The sequence below is a fragment of the Ammospiza nelsoni genome, chromosome 2 (genome assembly GCF_027579445.1).
Source record: "Ammospiza nelsoni isolate bAmmNel1 chromosome 2, bAmmNel1.pri, whole genome shotgun sequence".
Taxonomy (NCBI): domain Eukaryota; kingdom Metazoa; phylum Chordata; class Aves; order Passeriformes; family Passerellidae; genus Ammospiza; species Ammospiza nelsoni.
The window spans coordinates 105,059,396-105,081,422 of NC_080634.1; the positions used below are offsets into that span (position 1 = coordinate 105,059,396).

General features: G+C 39.7%; 1 protein-coding gene across 7 annotated transcripts in view; it reads left to right on the forward strand.

The window, feature by feature from the left end:
• CNKSR2 (connector enhancer of kinase suppressor of Ras 2) overlaps positions 1 to 22,027 on the forward strand; it is a 207,030-nt gene that overhangs the window by 15,301 nt on the left and 169,702 nt on the right. For all 7 annotated transcript variants that reach the window (XM_059467046.1, XM_059467047.1, XM_059467041.1 and 4 more), the window contains exon 2: positions 20,763 to 20,926. In XM_059467046.1, coding sequence (XP_059323029.1) covers positions 20,763 to 20,926 — 164 coding nt within the window. The remainder of the gene's footprint in view (positions 1 to 20,762; positions 20,927 to 22,027) is intronic.

The following is a 22,027-nucleotide window of genomic DNA, read 5'->3' on the forward strand; positions in this document are numbered from 1 at the left end:
TTTCTTGGGCTCTGTAAGATGTAGGCCCTGTATAATTTTGTCACATGTAAAAAGTGAAAGGCAATGTATGAGCAGACAGAGAAAAGGTACTGCAATTTTTTTGTGTTATATATGTTATATTATCTGATTATTTTAAGCAAAAGAAAGCCCTTCAGTATAAAATTCCTGCCTGGCATAACTTACAGGTCTGCTTTGATCTTGCACAGCACATATTACTGTTACATTGATAAGCAAGACACTGGAGAACAAATTTGTGTAGATGGAAAATAAGCGAATACACTAAAACCTACTTCAGAAGTTCCTTGAAGCTTCATGAGAAATACCAAAGCTGTGACAAAACACTGGTACATGGTGTTGCAATGGCCATATGCTGACTCTGCATCCTGTTTATTCCAGGGGCAGGTGGGGCTTCTGTACACCCTGCCCAGTAAGTCACCAATTGTGACTGTAATAGGACTGCAAGGATTTTTAAAAGTGCTCTGAAGAGAAGTCAGTGTACCAGATAATTTGGTGAGTCTGTGCAGTATGTTCATGTGTTAAAAGAAGCTCAGAATATCAGCTGAGGTCCTCAAGAGTCCTCACTATTAGTAATGATAGTAAATGCTGACATTCTGGTAAGCTCTAGCTGTTATTTGCACCAGTATTTGAGATGTTTTTTAAAGGAACATTTTAATGGGTATTTATGGACTTTCTAAAGGAAAATTTGAAATTACATTATCTTACAGTTTGAGACTAAACTGTTTCTGAGTTTGCATAAAAGAAATTATGATGCTAAGATACCAACACTGGTAGTAAAAGAATTGTGGCATAGAAATTACAGAAAGCAAAAGGTTACCAATGCAACATATCAGGTATAAAGGATACACCAATTTTCTTGCTATATTTCCTAATGGTAAAATATTATGACAGCTACTTATGGCATTTACCATAGGCCACAGGTGGATTTCCGGGAAGGGCAGGTGGAGATGCTTTCATACTCTTGCTAGAGGGACTAAAAGAAAGTCCTTCTAGGTGTGTCTTTGGCATATTGGTGTGGACACGGAGCTGCTGATGTGGGAGCAAGGTGAGGGTGGCAGGGCCACTGCTGGGCCACTCTGGTGCTGGCCAGGGGACATCTCTTGCCACAGCCCTGAGCCTCCCTGCAGCGCTCCTGGGTTATTGATGTGCTCAGCAGGGGGAGGTTGTCGGGCGTGTGAGACAGGCCTGCATCCAAGGAAAGGGAGTGAGAAAGTCTCAGAGTTAACAAAGAGAATTCTTTCAGGTTGGTTGATGTGCAGAAGGCAGGGGGAGAGTGGTAGTGGTAATATTGTGGTTTTGAGTTAGGTTCTGAAGTTGGTGACTGCCCTTGGGCTGTGAGGAGCAGGGGGAAGCGAGAGCCTTCCCAGCAGGTGGGTGTGAGCCAAGGCACCTGGTGAGACAGGTGGGAGACAGTGCTAAAGGGAGTCACTCTGTGTCAGCAGTGCTTAAACCAGCAGGTCTGGGATGTTCTGATTCTGACTCAAGCCAAGCAAAAGAGTCAAGTTTATTCATTGCTCCACTGTAGTGAGAAGCTCTGTAACAATTGACAATTATGTTCTGAACACTCATTAGCACTTCAGATTAGCTATTAAAGGACATGAAACATTTAATCACCATGTCTTTTCTTGTTAGCAGTAGTCACTAGCAGAATACTTAAAAAAAAATTGTAATTAAGTGAAAAAATCGTACTTTAGCAATTTTACTTGGGATGCAGCAATTTCAGTCATTGACATTACTGCCCTGAGGAAACTACATTTTCTTCTCCCTTAAATAATGTTTTTTAACTCTTGAAATAGTAGCATAATAATTCTACATGTCATTTTGAAGTTGAGAAGATCCCCTTTTACTGCCTCTATATGTTTGGGCATTTCTAGTGTGTCATGCAAAGGTGGAACTTTTAGTCATGATTGAAATTGCTGATTTCTCATCTTCCCCAGTCTGCTATTTAATGAAATATAAGCGTGATACAGCAGTTTTCTGTAGCAGTGACACATTCATTGAATTGCTTTTCTCTTCCCTAATACTAGTTAGCTTTTAAAAAAGCTGTTTGGAATAGACTTCTGACTAAGTTTAAGAAGGATCTCTCTTAATTATAGATTAAAGGAAAATTTATGAGCCTCAGAAATCCTCAAAATACTGAAGCACAGTCTTTTATAATGTTTTCAACTTGATATTCAAAAGGTTTCAGTAAAATAAAACAGCTCGTTCCTTCAGGGTTCTGTAATTATAGGACCTATTTCTTAAATTGAGATCTATTTCTTTGCACAGAATCAGCATTTAATCAAAATAATTTTCATATAACTACTTGTGCTCTGGAAGTACAGAATATGTGAAAGATAAAAACAAGCACCCATTTTTAATGGTATGTTCCAGCAAACTCTGAAGGGAATGCTGTGGAAAATACCAGTGAGACTTTGCTAATCAACCCCTGTCCTTCCCTCTACTCTTCTAAATAGCCCAGATCTTTCTCAAGTCGTGTCAGGAGACATCTTCACCATGAATGTGATGACTGTGGTGACTCCTGCCAGCTGTGCTTTTTAGGAGCATGCAGCCAGCTCTGTACCTAGAGGTGTGTGGCATCCCATGGCATCCCATGGCAGGGGCAGTGGAGGAGGCAGCTGAAAGGCTGAGTGAAAGTGGGACGATGGGGCTGTGGCTCCCTGCAGCTCCTCCCCTGGCTCTGAGGGGTGGGTGGCTGTTCAGCATGGGGGAGCTCTGAGCAGAGATCAGGGGGGTTTGGGCAGAGACAGGGCATGGTCACACTGAAGTCTTCCCCGGATGGAATGGATGCAGTGAGGGACTCAAGTGTCCACACTGCAGGGCATGGACAGGGCAGGAAGAGCAGTGGGTTTGTACAGGGAATTTGGGGATGAGAACGACCTGACTCTTGTGGGTGTTCCTGCTTGCACTGAAGTGTTGGAACTGGGCTGGGATATTCTTTTTTTCCTTTGCCTCAGCCAGCCATGGAGAAAGAGTGAGTGGAATGCAGATGATGACTGCTGCAGTCAAAGGTCTTGGGAAGAGCTGAGATGCAGGAAAAATAGACATTTTTTTCCTATAAATGCTGAATGGTAAAGTTTTCTGTGAAACCTGACCATGAAAAATTGTTATGTTTTTCCTGCATGCCAATGGGGTATGTTTTTGTGCTGGCATTTGGAGGGTTCTGAGTCATGAGGACTGGATTTACAGAAGAAAGTCATCTACTTCTCTCTGGAGCTTGGCTTCCTTCACACAGAGATAGGAAGAACAACCTCTTTGCAGGTCTGGCTGAAGTGCAGCCTTGGTAAGAGGTGGGCATGGTGAAATTGGAGATTAAGATGCAAACAAGAAAAGGTCAGTTATTACTAGAAATAAAAATACTTTTGAGGGCTTGACAATGCAGAAAATACTTCTTTACAAAAGGGAAGAAGGATTGTGTATAATGCACAGCTTGTAGAATCCTAAAAAGGCATTTATCCTCGGCAAAGCATCTGAAGGTGTCAGGAACCATAAGATGTTATAGGCACCTCACAAGAAGACATCTGGGACCGTGATTCTTGAGATTTCAGTGCAGCTTTAGGCTGGAGAGCTTTTTCCTGTAGACAGCATGGTAGGATTTGAGATTCTCTGAAGAGATGAGATGAAATTCCTGAAGTTTGATTATTGAGTGTTAATGTTCAAAACACTTGCAGATTTTTTTTAATACATCCTATATATATTATATTCTAACATCTATTCTAATACATTCTGGTTTTCCATTCTATAACATTGAAAATTCTTGAAGACCAAATTCATAAAAAGTTAGAATTTAATTATTTTGCCAGTATTAAAGCTAAAATAAAGGAACATGTCAGTAGGCCTTATGGTTTTATAAAACTGTATCTGAATTAATTTTGGAATATATTCTATAATTTAACTCTGTTTAGTAAAATGTGTTTAATTGGAGGGCTTTTTAAAAACATTTCCAAATGCTGATGCTTTTGAGAAATTTCACAATATTCTAAGGTAATGTCATTATTTTCTGAGAGAGACTGTGCAGGACATACTTAGTCTGATCTATAAATTCCTTCAGCAATATCAATTAAATTATTAGGACATGAGTAGCTCCACAACTTTCTACTAGAACTAAAGCTTCATCACCTAACAAGATGTGCAAGGTCACGCTAACATAAAATGTTAGTGTGATCTGCATTAGTTTCAGTAGGAGTATTCACTGTCTCAGAGTTAAAATCATGGATGCTCTCAGAAATGAGGCCCATATTTGAGAACTGGAGTGTAGCTGTGGTATGTATACCTTAAAAAGCTTACTCTGGGGATTTTCTCATTTTGACTTTTTTGTTTCTGCAGCTTTAATTCTGCATTTTTGCTAGCATCTACCATTCAGTTTGCATGTAGTTGTTCCTTAGTTACTTTATTGAGGGTAGTATGTTTCTGGGTTGCCAGTAGCTGTGAAAATAATGTAATAATGAATAGTCCTGTAAAACTACTTTTGTACTGGCAAGGACCTCTGTTTTATCTGGGATGAAAGGTTTACTTTCTGGGAAGCTAAAAAAAGCACTTGTTGTTTTTTATGCCTGTACCCTCATAAACTTTTTCTAGTTGTTCTCCTCAAGGCATTTTAAAAACATTGCTTTCTCATTGGTTTTGTTTAATGGCTTTTAATTGTTTTAAAATGTTTAGGCATTCACAGAGTGGGTTTTTTTTCCCTCAAGATGGGAATAGACTTTGAGAGGATTTAGAAAGTACAATTGCTGCCAGCTGTCTTAGATACACATTTCAGCTTGCTAATTTGCTTGGTAAAATTCTTTCAAAACTCAGAAACTTTAGGATCTAATGATTTAAGTTGGGCTGTGAAAGCCTCTAATCCTCTGTGTCCAAACTAGCCTTCCTCATCCTGTGCACAGAAAGAAGGGAGACGTTTTGGGATGGAATTCAATAGCATCAGGCCAAACACTGAAAGATTGTTTGCACAGCTGTGCCTAAGCAGTGACCAAACTGTTAAACAACCTAGTGGGGAGAAAATGAATAGAAACGCCTGTTGGCCAGAGGAATGAGTTTCCTGGACAGTGCTCAGGACGTTATGAAGTCATTGCACATGCTGGGTCAAGGCTTTTACCCATATTTTCCCCTTGTGCTTGGGAAAACTTCATGCTTTGCTTTTTCATAATAATATAATTGGCTTAAAGCATCTGAGCAAAATTCTGCACTGACTGACAAATGATGCACCGTGGTGTACTTACCTCTAACTTCAATTAGGGAACCTTTCCCTGCCAGTAAACTGATTCACTGATGTGAGAGGAGACAGTGCCTGTATATCTGTCTTCCTTCCTTGCAAATTGTAGATTATGAAACTGGACTACTGAGCAATAATTTAATCAGTGGCATCAGAAGATCATTAAGCTCCATTAAATGTTGGGTCACCATCAATGTCAGATGAGTATTAAATTATGGCTTGCAACTTAGTTGTACTCATCCAAAAACACAGTGCTTCAGTTCTTGGCAAGCATATAACAGTTTATTATGAAACAGATGCTTTAGAGCTTAACATATGACTGAAGTGTCAAGTTGTATCAGAGAAGATGGTCCCAGTAGTAATGTGGTGCTCAGACTTTGTGAGACACATGTTAGCAAATCACTCCCTACCTCAACGATGTGGGTTAAAATTATTTCATTAACAGCATCTCCTGTTGAATGCTTGGAGGTCAAAGCAGTGCTCTGCCTGCCAAAGACTGGCTTACATAATTCTGTCTGCAAATGGTGGAGGTGCAGTTCTCCTGACAAGGAGGGAGAATCTCTACAGGCTGCACACAGTTTGAGTTTTTATGTAGAGCAAACACAATTTTCTCTCTGGTTCTGGTGCACCACAACATTGCCAGCTTGGAATTTAGATGTCTTTGATACCTCTGTTGCTAGTGATGGATTTTCCAAGTGACATGAGTGAGGTGAAACTAGCAATGCCCTTCTGGATGGCTTTGCTAATGTCAGCAGCAGTTCTCATGCAGCAGCTAAGTCTTTGAGGCTCTTGTCAGTCTGCTGTACAGCTCCTGCCACTTAGGAAAGCTGCATGCTGCAGGAGATGCTGACCTTGGAGCTGTGTGGGGAGGGAGAAGGATGAAAATTGGATGCTTGGATGAAATGTTTTTTCCATTCCTGTTTAAGTGGAAGGATTACGGGGTGGAGCTAAAGGAGAGAGGGAGTGGGTTGACCTGGGAAAGTAACAGATGTGCTGAGAAGAATTTTTGCTGGTGATGGTGCTGGGAAAGGAACAAATGACAGTGATGCTGATGTAGGTGGAGCTTACCTGGTCTTTATGCAAGCTCTAGCTCAGGCGTAAGATGGGTTCTCCAAACAGGAATCTGAAGAGGATCTCTGTACCCCTCTGCTGAAGATGGTGCTTAGGGTTCTTGCAGAAATTTTGTGTGTGGTTAAGATTTTCTTATCTGGTGGTAACCACAAGTTGGCCACATAGTCTTATGAGCACAATATCAGGGCAAGATAGTTAAAGGAGTGTTACAGTTTTTCATTTATTGAGGGTTGTGTCACAGGTGCTCAGGTGTTGCCTAAGCAGCAATTTCTTATTGCTGTGCAGAAACCATAGTACTTTTTTTTCGTGGCAGTGGACTGCAGATGAATATGCTGCAGTTTCAGCTGAAAAGGTGACAACTGGCTAGAAGGCAGTGGTTTTCAGGGATGAGTCCTATTAATTGGCTGCAGGAAGGGCTGCCTGAGGTGATGGAGCAGTGTGTTGCAAAACCACTCCAGTCAAAAGTCTCCTGAGTGTCCTTATGCCCATAATTTTCACCCTAACATTTGGGGTTCATTTGCTTGTTTAAAAGTACTGTCCCAAAAATCTGCATGTCCTATATTTCTCTTTTCAAAACTCTGTGAATAACTTGTTGAAACTTTGATAGTAAGCTATTATTATCAAGTGTCAGATATTCTTTCAATTTTGTACTTCTCTACCTATTACAGTTCTGAAACTGGCTGTTATGCACAGAACCAACTCTGATGGGAACTTCATCAGAGCAGAGCCTGTCATGAGGAGAATTGCACCTTATCTTAGGCATTAGAATTGTCATTTTCTCTCTACCAGAGCTTGACTTCATGCATGCTTTATTATTAAAAGCCCTGTTATTTCTGAAATAGTTCAAGTTAGGAAAGACATTCTAAAAGAACTGAAAGTTTTAAGGTATTACTCTTTCTTAATGGGGGATGAAGTAAAACACAAACACTAGCATGCATTTGATGCAATGCAAGATCAGAATACAGCTGATAGATACATGGTTGGGATTTAGAAATGGTGGTGAAATTTTGTGTTTAATACTTAGAGAAACACAAATTATGTGTTTCATACTTAGATATTTTTTCTCTTAATAAAAATAAACAAAAAAGCACTCTAAGTCTCACTCAGAATGTTATTTTCGGTGAACCCAGAGGAGTTTGTGGCAGGTAGCAGGGACAGTCACTTCTTTCAGTTGTTAGCAACAAGTAGGAAGGCATGCAAGTCAGCCAGCAGTAATATCAAAATAGTAATTATTGACTCATTCATGTTTTACAAGTACTTGACATTATATCTGTCTAACCTTCTGTTTCAGGTATGTTTTAAAGGTTAAATATGGAATAAGAGAAGTCTTATACAGTAGAAAAATCAATACATATAAAAAGTCCTATTAAATTCAGCGGAGTGAAAATTCAGGGGTTTTCTTCACCTTATTTTTGTTTTTGTCTTTCTTTGATTTCTTATTTTACTACTTCTGATTAGGTATGGATGAAGTGCTAACAAAATACATAGGATTTTTATACTGTTCTCATCACTTTTCAATACAAATAATGCTTAAATGGGTAGGAGATAATGGAGCAAGACCAGGAAGTACACTACAGTTGGCTATATCCAGCTAGCACAGGAAATGCTAAACAGCACTTAGCATAAACCTCCTGCTGATGTCTTGTGGAAATGGGCAGGAATATCCATAATCAGTGCACTTTATCCCATGCTGACTAATACAAGCATTTAGTTCTACCAGCCAGGGTTATTGCAGAATAAAGGATGACGATCACAGAAAGAAAAGGCACCCTCAAAATTATGTCAGTGGTAGAATTTCACCTGTTTTCTTTTTGTTTTATTTTACTTTTTTTTTTCCTTTTATCTGATAAGCTGAGGCCACAATAGACTAGAGTTGCAGTTGAAGCTCAGCATTGTTTGTTTCCCATGCCTTCCACGTGCCTTGGGACAGGGCTGTTTGTCAGTACAGCCAAGGGAAATGCAGGAGAGCATTGCTGTGCCTTGTGCCGCCTTCTGGAGGGCTCTCAGTGGCAGCATGTTTTCTGTGATGTTCCTGACCTCTTTCTGCGTGAATTGCTTGGGAGGGTGAGTGTGGTGTGCATCTTCCACCTCCCCACAGACAGTTGTCAGTGTTGCCTGAAAGAGTGGAAAGTGTGGGAATTTCAAGTTAGGATTTCCCAGCATTAGGCCTCTGAATGACTGAAGTAAATGTTTGTGTATATATCTGCATTATAAAATGTTAGTTGCACTAAATGACAGCATTTTGCACAAATGTATTTAGTGTGTAATACTATTATTTAATGGATTACCTAACGCTATCTTTGGGAAGGAAGTTTAGGGATTTATACCATTAATTTAGTGCTATGCAGTTAATAGTTAAAAACAAATTGTTATTATTTTTGTGTGTGCACATGTTACTTTCCATGTGAATGTTCATTTCACTTCTCTGGGAATGTAACATTGACAGCACTTGAAAGAGACTAATATGTCGCTGTAGATTAATTCAGTCTTTGAAGGGCCTAATTCCTAGTTACAGCTTTTTGCTCATATGGATAAGTGGTACAAGCAAGTGATTATGTAAAATGAGAAACTAACTAAAGTGTAGTTTACTTGTCACTTCAACAGATTTTTTTTTTAATGTATTTACAACCTCAGCAAAACTGACAACATTATTTTGGAAAGTATATTGCTAAAGAAAAACAACCCAACAGATATATTTTACCATGATCCAGTTGTGCGGTTTGCATTTCCACTTCACAAGCTTGCAGTCCATGTTGTAGATTTTACATGATGGAATGTATTCTTCACTTCTAATGAGTGAGAGGAAGAGTGGAGAAGAGCACACATGTAAAGTTATCCTTGCCTATTCTCTTATGTAAAGCTCTCTGCTTTGGATATAGTTTGAAGCATATTATGTTAGCCAGGAAGCTTAAAACCAAAATGTTTTTACTTCTTAACATATCTATGCATATCAGAATGTAATAAAGCTGTAATTACAGGACTGTTTTTAAAGTAATTTGAACATATTCTCTCCAATTATGGTTGATGTCATTGGGGTTCTCTCTTAATTCTGAAATCCTTCCTGAGAGCAGGCAGATAGAGCCAATGAATGCTGGATGATTTTGCTGGCCATAGAAGGAAAATCAAATACAAGGAGAGGAAGAGTAATTTGAAGCATGGATGAAGTCATTGTATAAATACTCCCAACAAAACTTAGCATCTTGTCCTGTTTTTCTAGAGAGAGGTTCAATGTAACTGTAGCAAAACGATAGAATTGTTCCTGTTGCAAAAGAAATCGGTTTTAACAATCCTGCTGGGCTGTATCAAAACCACAGACCCTTTGTGGAGACAGGACCAAATAAATCTTGAAGCCTTATTTGAACCATTAGCAGATTTCTCTAGTGGGTGGGAGACTGTAAAGTACAGAGGTAAATGAAAGCTTTAACAACTGTTATATTATTTCTTCAGGGACACAGTGTTCCTGCTTGTGCCAAAAGGATGCCTTCTGGCATAATGAATTATTGGCAGCAAAGCTGGTTTTCATGGTGAAAAGCTCTAATAAAGACTGTGGAGGGGTTATCTGACTGTTTTGCATAATAGCATGTATATTAGCCCATGTGAGGGAGGAAGAAGAGGAGGCCAGTTGTTCCTGTCGTGTAACAAGAACAGTTGGTTTCAGGTGGCTGCTCCAGAGCACGCTGTAAAAATGCAAACATGGGAAAGCATTTGAAAGAACAACCAGTACTTATTTACTTACTTGGCTAATGTCAGGGGTGTGCTTGGCTTACAGAAACATCTTTTGACTGTCTAACATATTATAGTTGTTTATTCTGTTTAATATACGATTCATTTATATTTTCCAGAGGTGTGGGATGGTTACTGAGACATTGTATATGAAGGGATGAATATTAGAATTATAGCTTTCCCTTTCTTCTTCAAGACACTCCTAAACATATCGAAGTATTTGACCAGTTGTTTTAAGTTACAGATGTTTCTTTGTCATGTGCAGGGGGATGCACAGCTTTTTCTGCCCACAACTCTAAAACCATCCCAAGTCTCACACTGTGCCGAGTTGTGTGAACTCATTCTAAAGAGTTTTGAGCCTGGGAAATGCATGGGCGTTGTGAGAAGGAAAAAGGAATGGGAGGGAGTTCACTCAGAGTTTGAAGAAACTTTCCCTCCTGTCCTGCCTGGTGCATGCTTGCACATTTGATGTCTTTGCACTTTCTATGGTTGTATGGTGTGAAGCACAGCTGCAAATAATAATGGGAGACAGTGAAAAGCTATGAAAAATTAAGGCTTTCATATCTTAAGTCCTGAGGGTGTGTTTCAGACTTAGCCTCTTCTAAAGTATTGAATAAGCCAATACCACACCTATTTAGACAAAGCCTGCCATCCTTAGGGAATATGGTGGTTGCATTTCAATGCTTACAGTAATATTGGGGAATTTGATTGTTTGTCATTGTTACTTGGCACAAAATTATTTGGGGGCAGGTGAGGCACATCAGTGCAGTTGTGCTCAGAGATGTGCAGCTGTAGCCCAGGGCTGGGACAGAGGGCAGGTTTGCTTTGGTCCTTTCCAGCTCTGGCACTGCTGTCTATGTTGGTGGTGTGCTTGAGGATGGTGGTACTCCCTTCAGCCTGTTTTAATGTCGTCAGTGCTCAGTGCTTGCTAGAGAGATGTGTTGGAGAAGTAACAAAGCCACACTGTTATTAAATGGTCAGTTGTTTTTTCTGTGTAAACCAGTGGTTTAGCCTCTTTGTGTGCTGGTACCAGAATATTGTATTTTTGGGGATAAGCTGTGTTTTAATCCTATAAAGTTGCTTTGTTCTTGCCCCCAGATACCCTAAAGTCAGAAGGACGCTGCTGAGAAAAACTTTTTGTTGTGCTCATTTGTATTGTATGAGGATCCAATTAGTAAGAAAGTAATAACTCCTTATAGTTGGATGTGTAATAGCAAATTTGTAGGAAGCATCAAATCCCTACAGTGATAGTGGTGCAGACAGCTGTTGTACAAGGAATCATTTTAGAGAAGAAAAATGGTAACATTTGAAATTTTAACATTTAATGAAATATAAATCAAATAGGTGTTAGTTAATGGTATTTAGAGCCCTAATTTTATGGTGGTGGTTGAAAAATTCCTATATGCTAAGATAATTGCAGTGTATTCTAGTTTATTTGTGATAATTGGAGCAGAAACATGGTACTTGGAGGAAGAATGTTAGATTTCCCTTTCTTGAGGTATTCTGCACACTAGAGTACGTGTGAAAAAAGGGGAGAATGATTGTGAGAATATGAAAACTGCAATGTTAATAGAATAGAAATGAAAGTAGCTGTTGAGAGATTTGTCTTTATTAGCTAGCCAGCGTGAATTTCTTGGGAAAAGAGAAGTATATTGAGCTTCTTGGGTCAGGGCCATGTCTCCTTGTATGTTACCTTGTTCAGTTTCTAGCATTGTGGGGCCCTGAATAAGGCTAGACTGGCTGGATTCTTAAAAATCATAAGCCTGGATCATAAAAATATATTATTACATGTAAAGTGCCAATGTCACTTTTACCTCTTGCTTTTGCAAAGCTTTGATGGTACATTCCTGTCATCAGTTCTGCTCCAAAAATCATAAGGGCATAGACTTAAGTAAGAAAAAATAATTAATTTCCTCTTTGAAATTTTAGGGGAGTATTTAATTCAGTCTTTATAGTCTTATAATCTTAATGCTTGGATAACTTTTTGGAGAACTTCTGATTTTGGATCAGATATTTCTGAGATGCCTCTCCTATTGGGCTGAACTTCTAACCTTGAACTTAAAAAGCTGTCATTTTATACATTCTACTATAAAAGTGAATGCACACTTTCTCTTCACAGCCCCACTGGGGCTGTCCTAGGCCCCTGCAGTTGGGTATTGTGATTATCAAGAGTAAGTGAATGTGTTCCTTTCATTTTGCTTCATTTGAGGGATTCCTGATATTTAATGATGCTGTGGGTTGTTTGGCTCCTCTCCTTTCCTCTGTCAGAGATTTCTGCTGCCATTATCAGCTACACAAACTTTTCAGCACACTTCAGCAATTCTCATGTGTAAAGGCCACAGCTGTTGTTGAACAATGTGTTCATTGTAATCCAATAATAAAAGTCCTAAATATAACAATAATTATAACCCCTTACATTGAGAACAATATTGATAATCAGGCATACTAATCCTTGAATTTCATAAAAATAAAGCTCAACACTGGTTGTTGCATTGTTATGCATGTTTTAAGGTTTAGAAGACTTTGCAAAACTACTATGTGGTTGTGTAAAGATTTGGCTTAGCTATACAGATAGGCATAATGGAAGCAAAAAGTACCCAGAGAAATACAAATGATTACATTTACAGACAGCTAAACAGAACACTGTGGATATTATTCTTGTAATTAACAAGTCCAGCTTGCCATAATAAGCTCTGATTATAAGTAGTCTAAACTGATTTTATTAAAATAAGCCCTGTTGGACACAGCACCAGTTTGGTCTTGTGTGTCTTTAAGTCATGCTTATAATTAGTTCTGCAGCTACATTTTTGGTTTCTCTTGTCTCCTTTAATTTTCTTTTTTCAATAGAACACTTTTAAATTGGTCAGTGTGAAGTTCTTTGTATAGCAGAGCTTTAGATGAGCCACGTGTGATCCACAAAGTCTTTTAGAGATATTTCTTAGAGAAAGATATTTCTCTAATTTTCTGATGAACAGAATTGCCATGTATTGCCAACATGGTCATACAATTAATATATCCAGATCTTATAAGAGGGCAATCCCAAAAAGAGAATGCACCTGTAGGCATAGAAATAGCAGCTCCTTTACAGCTGGATTCCTTGAGCAGGATTTAATTTTTAATTGCAGAATTCACAGTGACTTGAGACAGTACATCTTTCATCTCAGGCTTCTGTTTTGATCCATTGCTGTCACAAAGGCACTCTTTGACTCCCAGGTTCTTGCCCAGTGTAATGCCATCTCCTTTTTTGCTTGTGGCTTTCCACTGACCAACCACAGGTCCTTCTCCTGGCAAGGACCTTAAGAAGAACAAGTCAAGAGAGGCTGAATTTGAATTATGTTGCTGCTTTTCATGTTCACATCTCTCTTTTGTATTCTTCATTTTACAAACTTAGCATGCTTTTCTAGATGTAGTAATATATACCCAGTGGATATAAAGTGGGATTTTTAATTCTGTTTCTCTTTCATTATCTAAAATAGTAGTTTTTAGTTAGCAGTACCTTTCAGCTAATGTTTTGACTGAACATTTGAAAATTCCTAGTAAAAAATACATTTAAACTAAACTGCACATAGAAAACATGTAATCTTATACTATATTCTATGAATACATGTTATGCTTGAAGGAATAATTATTTGGATGTTCTTGGTAATTTTTAATATTTCTCTTTAATGCTTTTGGAATTTTATTTTACTCTGCTATGTCATAGAGAGGGAGAGAAGGGAATAAGTAACAGAGTAATTCTACAGAGTGAAGAACAGATATGTTTTGCAGTTAGAGCGCTTTCATCTGAAATTACAGATAAACAGTGCACAAACTGATTGTCTTGCTCTTTTGCAAGTAGTGCTGTAATCCAGGCATTTGGCAATTCTTTTTTTCATTAATCCTGTACCCATTCCTTAATCGGCCTGCAATTGGGTTTTTTTTTTCCAGTTTCAAATGTATCATAATGTTTTTTCAGTCTGTACTGAAAGCTGCTTCTGGTGGTTCATGGAACATCCTTCCTCAGTGCTCCTCTGGGGTGGGGCATTACTTTTTTGCAGTTATCGCGTTCACAGTAGGCATTTGCCATCCACGGCTCTGAAAACGTTCTGTTCTTTGCACTGTGTTCTGGCACTAATAACTGTGACATCTGTTTGTCACATATGAAGCCCAGGAGGTGCTGAAGACCCTGAAGCAGTGAGCATCCCTTCTGTGGGCAGAGGAGAATTATCTTTGCCTTGCAGGTGGGAGGCGGCTGGCTTGGCTCACCCCTGCTTTCTGTGCTGACATTCGGACTGAGGGGCATGGAGAGTTTCCAAATGCCCATCTCCCATGTACAGATTGTGGGGAAAACTGGCATTTCCCAGTCTTGCCTCTTATCTTTTGGTTCTGGGGAGAAAATGTGAGTGGGGATAATTGCCTGTTATGACCTGCCAACAGTGTCTGTGCCCAGGAATGGCTCTCTTGGTGGAAGGGGAAGAGAGGGCGTAGTTTTCTGCTTGGTTGCCTTGCTCTTTGGCATAAGTAAAGCTTGTACTTTTGTACAATTGAAGTGAATAGACTAATAGCCTATCAGCCCTGGATTAGTGAAGCCTAGGTGCAAATGCATATGTCATAGCAAAATTTTTAACTTACCTTCAAGTTTGAAACAATTTTTTAACTTCAGACTTCGAGTTTGAAACATATGTAGACTGATGTGCAGTCTCAAAGATTGACAGTCCTTAAGAATACTTGGCTTAAATTTAGTGGTGAGCAGGGATAAAACAACTGTAACTTTTGAGAGGTGACTTCCAGCATTCTGGTTTAGGTAAAAGCATTGCAAATAATAGCTTGCAATATGAAAAGGCACTGGGATAGTGCTACATATATGCACACCCAGTCTATTTTACATTCTAGCTTACTTTTCTTTTTCATGGTTTGGTAAATTCTGTGCTGCAGTCCATTGCTTGAATTTTTATTTGTTAAGGTATAAAAGCTGTTGGAGTTCGGGTACTCCTTCTGTTCAGATTGAAAGATAAATTTGTTTGCCTTATATTTAAAGAAAAAAGAAAAGCCTAGACATTTCATTTTGCTTCTGATTTTTTTGGGTTTTTTTTTTTAGTAAAGCTGTGTGCCTTTCCTTCCCATGCAAAATTATTCCATGGATTGTTTGTATGTTACTGCTTTTCAGTAAGTGCTGTATTTACAGAACAAGGACTTGCTCAGGGAAGTTGTCAGTTTGTGTCCTCACTTTGATATACCAGGAGAGTAGAAAAATATACTCCCTTGTCAAAGTTTCAGGTATGATAATTAAACCTGTAATGTTATCATCTTTTCCTTAAGCCAAACTGAAAAGGTGGCTGATAAGGACAGAAGGTCTGTTATTTCCACTGTAGTTTCCCAACCTCAAAGAAAAAAATTTTTACTGCCAATTTCAGGAAGAATATTCTACCTAGTTGACTCTGTTTTAGAACTGTATCTGAGCAGCTGATTTTATTCAGATCTAGCTATAGAAAGAGCCTATTTTAATATAGTCTCTTAGAGGTAGAAGAAAAGACTGAACTGCTTGCAGAGAAGGAGCAGACTGAGATCAGAACCTCAAATATATCTCATGGAGAGGCTTATTTGAGTTTCAGTTATCACAGATTTGCATAACATGTTGGGGCACTGAATTACAGGGCAGTTTGTTCATTGGCTTGTTTCAAAAGAAAACAGATGACCTGTTACACACATCAAACTAAGACAATTCCTCAGAATGATCATGAAGTTATTAGTTAGGAGACTGTGACATGGAGGATTTCTCTGGAGGGTTGTACTGGATCTTGCAGTCTTATTCCAGAAAATCATATGAATAAGAAAATAAAATTAAACCTTTCTTGACCACTTTTTATGATGCTGTTGTAGTAAAAGGAATTAATTACACAGAAATCTGTCTGATTTGCATCTGTGAAGTGTTAAAAATTGTTAGTAGTTTGATGAATTCTGAATAAGCCCATGCAAGGTAGAACTCAATGACAGAATTGGGAAAAAAACCAGCTCCAGTATGTTCTACTTGCAAGAGAAACTTTTCTAGATGAGGGTTGTGGGGTTTTTTTGTATTTAAAGCATTGAGTCTTCTGTACAGTTTCTTTTGGAGGAGCATTTCTTACTTTCTTGCTGGTATTTATGTATTTAATCCCACAAGAGAGGTAGAGCTTGCTTGAGATTAAATGTAAAAAGTTGTTCCTTTTCTGTCAGTGCCCAGAATGGTCCATCTGTGTACACAACACCTCAGGTACACACCAGCTAACAAAGATGGGCAGTGTTTCAACATCTTCATTGCTCTTGTAGGCGCGAATCGAACGGGCCAGGTAATGAGTGACAATGGGGTCTGGACAGCATTCAGACTCCGTGGTTGATAAGCTCGGGTGAAAAGCATGTGGGGCAGGGGAGTTAAAATCACTGGAGATCTGTGTTACTGCTGGAACTCAAGACCAGGGATCTTTCAAGGAAAAAAGGTTATAGTATATAGTTTCCTTTAAAGAGTAGGTTTAAAAGGAAGAGAACTATCATCATCCAGTGTCAGAGGACGAGTGTCGTACTTTACCTCTCTTTCTGCTAAAACCCCTGTGCCTTTACATATTCAGAAATCTTACAGTTATTTTGGGTGAGGGACAGAGTTGTTGAATATAAGACTATTACTTGTGTACTGACACCACAAAACCTGCTTTTTATATACGCCAGGGCCTTACACATCCAGAACATAATCATGAACCTGGCTTTTGGACTGAGGCCACTTCTTGAAATATCCAGGAGTGCTGGATGCACTGCAGTCTTAATCTCACACATGGCCAGGCACAGGGAGCAGTGCATCAAACCAAATTATTTGCTGGTATTGCTGTGATATGAGAGTTGGGTGACATCCTCTCATATGACAGAGGGGAAGAAGCAGTGCAGCCCTTGGCAGCTAGAAAAATTGCTAACTACATTGAGGTTGTGTGGAGTTTGGACTTGCAGGAAATTAGGACAAGACAGTACTCCTTAGATGTTATTTTCAATTAGCTTCCTCTCCAGGCACCTGGTGTTTTTTGGTACATCTTGTCCTGTCCCAAGTTAATGGTATCATCAGCTGGGAATGCTCATTCCCTGCAGCTCCCCTCCTGTTGATTTGAAGGCAGCAGTGGCTGTCTGGATGTGTTGTGGCTTTGGGGGCAAAAGGTGTGGGAAAGGAATGCTGGCCTTTTTGTATTATTATCATCATCATCATGATTGTCATCATTATCATCTGTGCACAGTTTTGTTTACAAAAAGAAGAGTTGTTCTCTAATTTGGAAATAAAATGACAGAAATAAATTACTTTAAAAGGATGCTTAAGGAATAAGGAGACATATTTGTGGCAAACTATTCTGTAAACGTCATCCAGTATATGGTTAAGTTATTTTGTTGTTTCCTGGCTGTAATTTATTTGAAATTGGTGAGTCAAACAATTGTCAGTAGTATTTTGTTCTCCTTAACTTTTTTCTCACCCTGTAGGGACTACATGCATCCATCTAGATTACATCTGAATGACAAAAATAGTTAGGTAGCAGGAGGAGGAAGAGTAATGCCTTTACGTAGAATTATCTGTCAGTAACTGTTTATTAAGTGCATCTGTCATGTCTTATTCTGAATTTGTGTTGATAGTGCCTTAACTGGTAATTCATTTTTTGATACCTGATGACGTAGATCATTTAATGTTATTCTCATTCAGGAGTCTGTGTGGGTTTTAAGTTCAGGAAGAGCAGAAGTACACTGAGTCCCTCATCCAGATCATCAATATTTTAAAATGGACTGGTCTCAACAGAGAATCCCAAAGAGCATCACTTGTGACCATTCACCACCACTCCCAGAGCCCAGTCATCCCTCCAGTTTTATACCCAGCCAAGAGTACACCCATCCAAGCCATGAATTGCCAGTTTTTCCAGGAAAATGCTGTGGGAAATGATGTCAGAGACTCTTCTGAAGTCTATACCACAGCTTTTTCCTCATTTGCTAAGGGGCTCACCCTGTCACAGCAGGAGCTCAGGTTGGTCAAAGAGAACGTGCCTTTTCTAAATCCGTGCTGGTTGGGCCTGATCTCCCAGTTGTCGCGTGTGTGCTGTGTGATTGCACTCAGGAAGAGCTGCTCCGTGACCTTTCCTGGCATGAGTTCAGACTGAAAGATTTGTGGGTGCCCAGATCCTCCTTCCAGCACTTCCTAGAGCTGGACATCACATTTGCTGACCTGCAGTCAACTGGAGCCTCTCCAGTTAGCCAGGACTGCTGCTGTTTGGTGTAAAGTGGCTCAGTGAGCACTTGCATCAGCTCCCTCAGTACCCTTGGGTGGATCCCATCCAACCCCACAGACTTTTTTGTGTTTAAGTAACCTAATAGGTCACTGACCATTTTCCCTTGGGTCATGGAGGCTTCATTCTGCTCCCCATCCCTGTCTTCAAGCTCAGGGGGCTGGCTCCCTGGAGAACAACTGGTCTTGTTACTCAAGGCTGAGGCAAAGACATAAAGTACCTTAGTCTTCTCTTCATTCTTCCCTACTGTGTTTCCCCCCACATCTGATAAAGGTGGAAGATTCTCTGTGGCTCTCATTTGGTTGTTAATGTATTTATAGAAACACTTATGTTTTCTTTTATGGCACTGGCCCAATTAAGTTCTAGTTGGGCTTTGGTCTTTCTGATTTTCTCCCTATATAACCTCATGATATGCCTGTAGTACTCCTGAGTTTCCTGTCCCTTCTGCAAAAGTCATAAACTCTCTTTTTTCCCTGAGTTTCAGTCAAAGATCTCTGTTCAGTCAGGCTGGTCTTCTTTCCTGACAGCTCAATTTTCACCCTGTCACAGAATTACAGAATGTTCTGGGTTGAAGGGGCCCACAAGGATCATTGAGTCCAGCTCTTGAGAGTGGTCTGTACAAGGATCAACCCCCTCCCAGCTTTGGTGCATGTTAGCACCATGCTCTGACCAGCTGAGCTGATCTAAGCAGCTGCCTATGGAGGGGGCCTCTCCTGTCCTCTTAAGATTTCTTTCCTGAAAAATGGGTTGAGCAACTGATTAGAGAGGGCAGTGAAATGAAGGCAATAGCTTCAAGAGCTTGATTAACCTAGACCTTTAGGTGGTTATGTTTTGGAGGCAGAAAATCAGGCAGCAGGCTCTGGAAGGACATGGTTGAAGTCTGCTGGAACTGGGGACTTTCTCCTGTACCTTGAGACTGGAGCACTTCCTTTACAGCTTGTTTGTGTGTGGTTTAGTTTCAGTGTGTGAATTCTAGAGGTTAAAGCCACTCTGTCCATGCTATACCAACACAATATGAATATTGTGTTGGTGTAGCATGGACAGAGTGTGGGTGACTCCTGCCCCAGGGCTGAGCCAGGAGCAGCAGGCTGGCCTGCTACTGGGGTACCCCTGCCTGCAGCACCAACATGTTCCTCATGTGAGTCTCTTCTGAGGTGTGGCTACACCCTGAAAAGCATGAATGAGAACCAAAAATGCAACAAAACCAGTTTCAGAGAAGCTTTATGTTGTATACCAGGGCTCTTACAATATAACTGGGGCTCAGCAGTCAGATCAATCTTTTATCTTCCATGTATCTTCAGATTTTTCAGACATTTTGATTAGCAAGTAAGAATGTTCTTGGTTTCTTCCAGTCTAATGAGCAGATGTCTTTTCACTCTTAGGGATTGTTTGAAGACATTTTTCAGAAAGGTTGTATTATCTCTCAAGAAATTAATGCATTTAGAGCTTTGTCAAGTCCTGTTGCTTGGTAGCAGTCATGTTGATCCATTGGAAATATTCAGACAGAAATGTTAAATGGACCACCAAATACCCAAGAGTCTTACTTATCCTGTTGGTACATGAGTGCACATGCTGCAGAGCTTCCCTGTACTGCCTGGCTCTCTTGGGCAAAGATGGATGGGCCAGAGATGTGTGATGGATTCTCTCACAATCTGCAGAGCTCTTTGCTCCAGGTGAATGTGTGGCCAGCTGAATATCACTGACTCATAATCAAACTGAAAAGGTAGAATATGGAGGGCCCCCAAAGCAGGACCTGTACAATGCTGCTTGAGCCATGTCCTGAGCAAATGTGGTGCATGACTTTCAGCCATGATTTTTGGCACAATGGGCCTGTTTCTGCTCCCTGTGTTCTGAGAAGTGCAGCCAGGTCTTGTTTTGAGTGGCTTTTCATGCTCATTTGTGTAATGTCACTCTTTGCAGGTCTCTTTGTGGGACATTGAGCTGCATGTGCTGCTGAGTTGGGGCCCAGTTTTTGCATTTGTAGTGCTACTGCCTTTCGTATTTTCTAGAGCTCTTTGCCGCTTGTTTTAGAGGCTAGCATGATCTGTGAACTTTCAGGTGTCTCAGCAATATGTTAGGGAACTTGGACTGGGAGAGATGCTGTGGTTTGGCACTGCTACTTTGACTGTTGTGTTCCATTTTCTCCTCTCCCCTTCCAGATGTGTGGAGGCATCCCTAGCATACCTGTTATTAGGGGCTGCCAGGTTGGCATTCATAGCACAGTAAACTACAAGAATTCAGGGCTTTTTTCAGGGTTCAGGAGCAGTTGGTATTGTCCACAGGTATAAAAGCCATGGCTGCTGTAGCTCTTTGAATCTCAAGGTTCTTGGGTAACATAAAGGTTTTTTTAATGTTAAAATGCGTCTCTTAGAGATAGGGCAAGAATCCTCTTCTGCCTTAATTTTTGGCCAATTTTATTTCCTATTAGGGTACAAAATGTTGCTAACTTTTGTCTTCCCTCCTTCTGTCCTTTTGTGCAGGTCTTGATGATTGCCTGCAGCAATATATAAAGAACTTTGAGAGAGAGAAGATTAGTGGTGACCAGCTATTACGAATTACTCATCAGGAACTGGAAGACCTTGGAGTCACACGAATTGGCCATCAGGAGCTTATCTTGGAAGCAGTAGACTTGCTCTGTGCACTGGTAAACTTCTTGGGGCAAATAGGGAGGGGTGAACAGTGTTCACATATTCACACTTCCTGTACTCAAATTGTTAGTCCTAAAGACTTGTCTAAGCAGCTCAAGAAACTCCTGATTTGTAATGTGTGAACAGCTTAGCATTTTAAACCAGGGGCAAGATAAAGGGAAAAATCTATTGATAGAGTTATGTTTGCTAAATAAACTCATATCAGAGATTTAGGGCTTGCATATTTGTCTTTATAGAATAAAATTTTATCTGAGATCACTAGTTTCTAGAGAAGCTAGACTCTAGTTTGGAATGTAAAATAATTATATATGTGAATGGTGTAATTGAGTGTTGGTTGCCCTTTACAAACAAAATGTGCTGATATTAACCATGTCATTCTTCACTGGTCCTTTCATGCAAATTATGTTTTAGATGATTTTTTGAGCCTGATGAAACAGAGCTGCTTATATTTCACAGTTGAAAGGATTAAATACTGAAGTAATTACCTTATGTATAAATAATACATAAATTTTTGATGGGGCATATTGGTAATGGTCTTTTCAGTCAGGTCATGTTGTGCATAACTAGGATTATCTGCTCAGTGAGGGGTGTGGTGCTGACTTCACCCTCCTTATGAACTTCTAGTGTGTGTCTGTAAAGATTAGTGATAGATTGGGCACACAGCATTCTCCACTGTAGAAAAGATTGTGAATAGCTCTGTTAAGATGTACTTCACTGCCTAAGGTGCTGTTTTGTGGGTTTTTAGTACATGCTATTCTTCAAGCCTCAGAAGGAGCTTTTAAGAAAGCTGAATCCTGGGAGAGGCAATCAAAGACGGTAGGCTGAAAGGCTCTTCACAAGGGCTTGTTGGTTCTCCATATGCAGCAGCTTTTCTGAATACCCTGTTGTTACATTTTTGGGGTATTGTGAAATGTAATGAAAAGGAGAGAGTGAAAAAAAACCATACTCAAAGAAAGTTTAAAAAAGGAGAAAGCTTTTTGGCACAGGAAAACATTTGATTTTAAACACAGATTATCTTCAGTAGAATACTGTTTCTAGTAGCGTTGCAGTGTGAGTCAGTGCAATAAGTTAACTCATCAATTTGTTTTTTAAATAAG